Source organism: Dendrobates tinctorius, unplaced genomic scaffold (genome assembly GCF_039654945.1).
Source record: "Dendrobates tinctorius isolate UK_male_01 unplaced genomic scaffold, ASM3965494v1 ptg000086l, whole genome shotgun sequence".
NCBI classification, from domain to species: domain Eukaryota; kingdom Metazoa; phylum Chordata; class Amphibia; order Anura; family Dendrobatidae; genus Dendrobates; species Dendrobates tinctorius.
In genome coordinates, this window is record NW_027361754.1 from 39,130,597 (window position 1) to 39,136,444 (window position 5,848).

A 5,848-nucleotide genomic window follows, 5' to 3' on the forward strand; every position below is an offset into this window, starting at 1 on the left:
GGGTGGAGATAGTATTGGAGGGGGGGTTAACAGGGTTGACCACATCGAGGGGGGGGGTAGGGGACTGGGGAGGGAGTTGGTGAGGACCAGAAGTGGAAGGGGGGTTTAACACATGTGGTTGGGACGGGAGTGGATGGACAGACGAGGTTTGTGGGTACATTGAAGGTGTATGTGGGGGTGGGTATGGCGAGGGCATTGGGGTATAATGCAATGGGGAAGGTAGGTACTGGGAAGAATGGAATGGGGAACTAGAGAAAGGAGAGGGAGTGGTAGGAGGAGGGACGGCTGTGTGATTGATGGTGGTGGAAGGATGGACGGGGGGAGGATGGACTGTGGAAGGATAGACAGGGGGAGGATGGACTGTGGAAGGATAGACAGGGGGAGGATGGACTGTGGAAGGATAGACAGGGGGAGGAAGAGATGCTTCAGCAAGCACTTCCACTAGAGCATTCTGACAGGCTTGCATCACACGCATCTGCTGGTGAGTACTTAAACCTTCCATTTGCCGGACAACAGATTGAAAAAAGGTATGTCTCGGTGTCTGGTTTGATTCTAAACTCATCTGTTCCATGTATCTTCTGAGTTCCATGATACTTTGATTGATCATGGTCAACCCAGAAGATAACCATTGTCCATAAGTGTGGAAACCGTGTTGAACAGTTGAGTTTAGACTCAAACAGTCAGACAAGGTCAGCCTTTCCTGACTCCTCAGACGCTGCCGGCCAGAACCAAAAGTTGGTCGAGATGTTGCGGCAGTGTCTGAGGGGTGGGGAACAGGGAACAAGTCGTCACCAGCAGCTTCATGTGATGAAGTCTGCCCTGCTGCTCCAGTGCTGGTGGAGGGGATAGAGGGATCAGACAAGAGGGTAGGTACAGAGGGGTCGGATACCTCGATGTGGTCACCGGGGGCGGTCTCACTAGGGATCACTCCAGAGGGACGCAACTCTGATGCAGACTCCCGAGTGCTGCAGATGGTGCTAAAAAAAAAAAAGAAGAAAAAAATGTATATTAAAAATATTGATATTTAATTTAAGTCTGCTGAAAAAAAAATTGGTTAAACATTTCTACTACAGGAATTGTTTGGGGAATATTTACCTTCTGCACGCTATTGTAGATCGCAGGAACGCCAGGGCTTGGTAGTTTTTGTACTGGGGTCCCCGGCGTCCTCCCGACGATCCACTCGGGGTCTGAATCTCTTTGTTGTAGTCCCTCTTGAAGCGATCCCGGAGCGACCGCCACCGTGTGATAACCCTGTCACCTGTGAAGCAAAAAAAAAAAAAAAGGTTTAGTATTCAACACTTCACATGCTGGAAATATAAGTTACTGAAGTTGTAATACTTACGCACAAAATCCCTGGCCCTCGCATTGAGTTCCTCGCAGTTGTCAATAACTGAAGAACAGACTTCATCCCAGAGCTGTCGTGTGGTTGGTTGGTCGGCATGAAGACGGTTTGCCATGTTCCACAGCGGCTCCCGGATTTCCACCTCATGGATGAGGTCATCACTATCAATAATGACACCCTCCTCCTGATGTCTGCGGGGAGCACGCTGTGAAACCTGTGAAGATAAAAAACAAAACAAAAAGCAAAAAATTACATTATATTCAAACACATGATGTTCATTTAAACAATTATCAAAATAGGGTTACTTACCGTTTGCCGACCACCAGAGGCATCACCTTGACGACCCTGGGATGTCCTGGGAGTCACTCTAGTGCGGGCACCGGATTCTGAAGACTGTGGGAAAAAAAAAAAAAATGTTTGGATGGATGCAGTTATGGTGTGCACTGTGATGAATGTTTGTGTTGGGTGTAGCATTATGTATCTGTGTATGTGCTAAACTTACAATCTGCGCACCCCCTCCGTGTGTCTCTCCACCCTGCACGTCTCCTCCTGGAAGCTCCTCTGAATCAGCTTCCTGTTAAAACATAATAGGATAGTGTTTTTAACCACAAAAAAATTATTTTAAATAAAAAATAAACAAAATTTTTTTTACCTCAGCTCGCTGATGATGTGAGGGGGAGCTTTCAGGAGAAGACATTACGGCTTGGGGCAGCTGTGTTGCTTCCTGAACTGATCTGCAAGTATAAACACACTTGTTAAGCTACTATACAAAGTATCATAATAAGCTTTCAGGCTTTTATACTTACAGGGAAAATGTTTGGCTGGCAGTATCTGCTTCGGCCTGGCTGGCAGTCTCTGTTGCGGTCTGGCTGGGCCTCTCTGCTGCAGCCTGGCTGGCAGTCTCTGTTGCGGTCTGGCTGGGCCTCTCTGCTGCAGCCTGGCTGGCTCTCTCTGCTGCTACCCTGCTGGTAGTGCTTGAAGTGATCTGCAAGTATAAAGAGACTTGTTAAGCTACTATACAAAGGATCATAATAAGCTTTCAGGTCTTTATACTTACAGGGAAACTAATGGTTGCCTGTACGCCGCGGTGTGGCTGTTCCTCTCTGCTGCGGTCAGGGTTGTTTCTGCTGCGGTCTGACCGGTCATGTCTGCTGCGTTGATCCCTGCTGCGGTCTGAATCTCTGCTACGGTTGGGCTGGCCGTGTCTGCCGGTATGGTGGCGCTTCATTGTGTGAACTGAAAGAAAATGATATGAAAGTTTAAAAAAAAACAAAAAAAAAAAAAACACATTTTGTATGTGTAATTCCCTGAAACTAATTATACGCAATTTTAAGTGTTTGCATGTCTACATTCCCTTATCTCAGAGTGTAACCAGTGATTGAAGGTGTCTAATATTTTGTGTAAACCTACTTTCTTTGTGTTTTGTAACTGAGTGTAACCAGTAATTGAAGGTGTGTAATTGCTGTGTATACCAGTTTGCATTCCCTGAAACTCTCACCGAGAGTGTAACCAGTGATTAAAGGTCTCACCGTGTAACCAGTGATTGAAGGCGTGTAGTGTGTAATTGCTGTGTATACCAGTGTTTGCATTCCCTGAAACTCTCAACAGAGTATGTAACCAGTGATTGAAGGTGTTTAATTTCTGTGTATACCCACTGTGTTTGCATGGTTTTGAATTCCCTGAAACTCAGTTGTGTATACCCATTTTTTCATGGTATGTTGCAATCTCACTTTTAACCACACTTGTATACCAGAACACTTCAATTACCTTTATGGTAACTTAATTTTACCTTTTTTTAAAATGATACAAAGTAGATTTTTTCAAAACAATTTATTTATTTTTTTTTTTATTATTTTTTTTTTTCCAAAAAATAGGAGCTACTCTGCTCTTTATTTTAAATACCACAATACATGAAAAATAAAAAAACGCAAACACGCATAACACACAGCCAGGCTACACACTCCAGGTGTCTTGCAGGTGGAAGATTTGCAGCGGAGTTTGAAATTCTATCAGTCAGGCTGGTGTTTGATGTCTGGTTCGGTTTCTTCAGTGTGGCTGTTGCCAGATGTCTGGGCACAAACCACATACAATACCATTTAGGCCGGTTTCACATTTGCACTTTATAGCGCAGCGATGGCCTGCACACGTCCGCCACAAATCCCCACCTACTACTGCACATGAATGCTTGCGATCTGCGCACCCTATCTTTATCATAGGGTGCACAGATGGTGCGCTGGCAGGATTTTACAGTGTGCTGCGCACTTTTGAAGGTGTGCCGTGCGCGCCAAAATGCAACATGCTGCGTTTGGCGCGCAAGGGCACACCTTCAAAAGTGCGCAGCACATGGTAAAATCCTGCCAGCGCACCATCTACGCACCCTATGATAAAGATAGGGTGCGCAGATCGCAAGCATTCATGTGCGGTAGTAGGCGGGGATTTGTGGCGGACGTGTGCAGGCCATCGCTGCGCTATAAAGTGCAAATGTGAAATCGGCCTAAATGGTATTGAATGTGGTGTTATTGGGCACAGACATCTACATTAAAACACCAGCCTGACTGATACAGTCAGGCTGGTGTTTGATGTAGATGTCTGGGCCCAATAACACCACATACAATACCATTTAGGCCGGTTTCACATTTGCACTTTATAGCGCAGCTATTTCCTGCACACGTCCGCCACTAATCCCCACCTACTAGCGCACATGAACGCTTGCAATCTGCGCACCCCATACTAAAGATAGGGTGTGCAGATCGCAAGCGTCCATGTGTGCTAGTAGGCGGTGATGACCAGATGGGACGGGGATTAGTGGTGGACGTGTGCAGGTTATCCCTGCGCTATAAAGTGCAAATATGAAACCAGCCTTTACACCACACAATCACAGCAAGAAATACAATATTAAAGTTGTATGAAAATAACATGCAGTACACATGCAACAGAAAAAAAAAAATGCAACACACACACGCTCCAGGGGTCTTGCAGGTGGTAGACTTGCAGCTGGGCAGACAGGTTTTATAGCTCTAGTTGAATCTTCTGTCAGGCAGGCTGGAGTCTGATATCTTGCTTGGAGTATTCAATGTTGCTGGTGCCGGATTGTCTGGGCCCAATTACACCACATACAATACACCACTCAATCGCAGCAATCACAGCATAAAAAATACAATATAATTACAGTTGTATGAAAATAAAAAGCAGTACACATGCAACAGAAAAAAAAAAAAAAAAAATGGAAAGAAAAAAAAAAAAATGCACACACAGGCCACACACATACACACACACGCTCCAGGGGTCTTGCAGGTGGTAGACTTGCAGCTGGGCAGACAGGTTTTATAGCTCTAGTTGAATCTTCTGTCAGGCAGGCTGGAGTCTGATATCTTGCTTGGAGTATTCAATGTTGCTGGTGCCGGATTGTCTGGGCCCAATTACACCACATACCATACACCACTCAATCGCAGCAATCACAGCATAAAAAATACAATATAATTACAGTTGTATGAAAATAAAATGCAGTACACAAGCAACAGAAAAAAAAAATATTAAAAAAAAAAAAAACAGACATGCAACACTCACAGACCACACACACACACACACACACACACACACACACACACACACTACACACTTGCAGGCCATACACAGAAATGTCATAGGTATACTCACACTTGGTAAAGCTGGTACTGGCAGGCCTCTTGATAGCTGTGGCTGCAGGCTTGGTGGGTGTCTGGCAGGCTGGGTGGTCTGGCAGGCTTGGTGGCTGTCTTGCAGGCTTGGTGGCTGTCTTGCAGGCTTGGTGGTGGTCTGGCTGGCTTGCTGTCTGGCTGCTACTGCATGTCTGGGCCCAATTAGCCCATCTTATATAGTTTTGGGACTGTCTGGAAAAGTATCTTTTTTTCTGGGCATGCGCAGTGCGATTTTGCGGATCCTGCCGGCGGATTCCGCAAAATCGCGGATCCCGGCGGATCCGCCGCCCATAGGGCCCCATTCTACCGCATGGCTGATGACGGCGGATCCGCCGTCATCCGCCATTTTGACGGCGAAAAAAAACGTTACATTCTCCGTCCCCCTCAGACAGAATCCGCAAAGAATTTTGCGGATCCGCCGAATATCGGACGCAACGGACGACCATCCGTCAAAATCCGCCACTAATGTATCCCAATGGGGAAATTGGCGGATCCGCAACAAGAAAAAGCGGATCCGCCAATTTCAAATTTTGGCGGATTGTGACTGATGGCAAAAAACTGAAGTGTGAAAGAGGCCTAATGGTCACATGACCATTTTTTTCTCAAAAAAATCAAACTGAGAATCGGATGTTTTCCACTAACCCATAGACATGAATGGTGGAGTGTGAGCCAATAATTAGCTCCAACTTTGACGTGGTGTGATTTTTTTCTTTGGGTCAACTCTTGAAAAAATTGAACATGTGCACAGCCCTATAGAACAACATGGGGATGAGTGCTATTCATCAAAATGATGGCTAAGGGTACCGTTACACCTAGCGACTCACCAGCG

General features: G+C 45.8%; 1 protein-coding gene across 1 annotated transcript; it reads right to left on the reverse strand.

Annotated features, from left to right (window-relative positions):
* Positions 1-1,457: 1,457 nt before the first annotated feature.
* On the reverse strand, positions 1,458-5,590 carry LOC141097843 (uncharacterized). The gene is made up of 5 exons (XM_073585311.1): positions 5,000-5,590; positions 2,400-2,578; positions 2,149-2,327; positions 1,995-2,076; positions 1,458-1,916 (listed from the first exon to the last, which is right to left on the reverse strand). The coding sequence occupies exons 1-5, from the start codon at positions 5,319-5,321 to the stop codon at positions 1,710-1,712; spliced, it is 969 nt and encodes a 322-aa protein (XP_073441412.1). The 5' UTR covers positions 5,322-5,590; the 3' UTR covers positions 1,458-1,709.
* Positions 5,591-5,848: the final 258 nt, after the last annotated feature.

What these genes read in the sequence shown, in the direction of transcription:
- LOC141097843 (XM_073585311.1), bottom strand. Translation starts at nt 5,321, where the DNA reads ATGGGGCCCTATGGGCGGCGGATCCGCCGGGATCCGCGATTTTGCGGA. An exon ending in CAGTACCAGCTTTACCAAGT is followed by an intron (nt 2,579 to 4,999) that starts GTGAGTATACCT and finishes ATTTTCTTTCAG; the next exon opens with TTCACACAATGAAGCGCCAC. An exon ending in AGGCAACCATTAGTTTCCCT is followed by an intron (nt 2,328 to 2,399) that starts GTAAGTATAAAG and finishes TTATACTTGCAG; the next exon opens with ATCACTTCAAGCACTACCAG.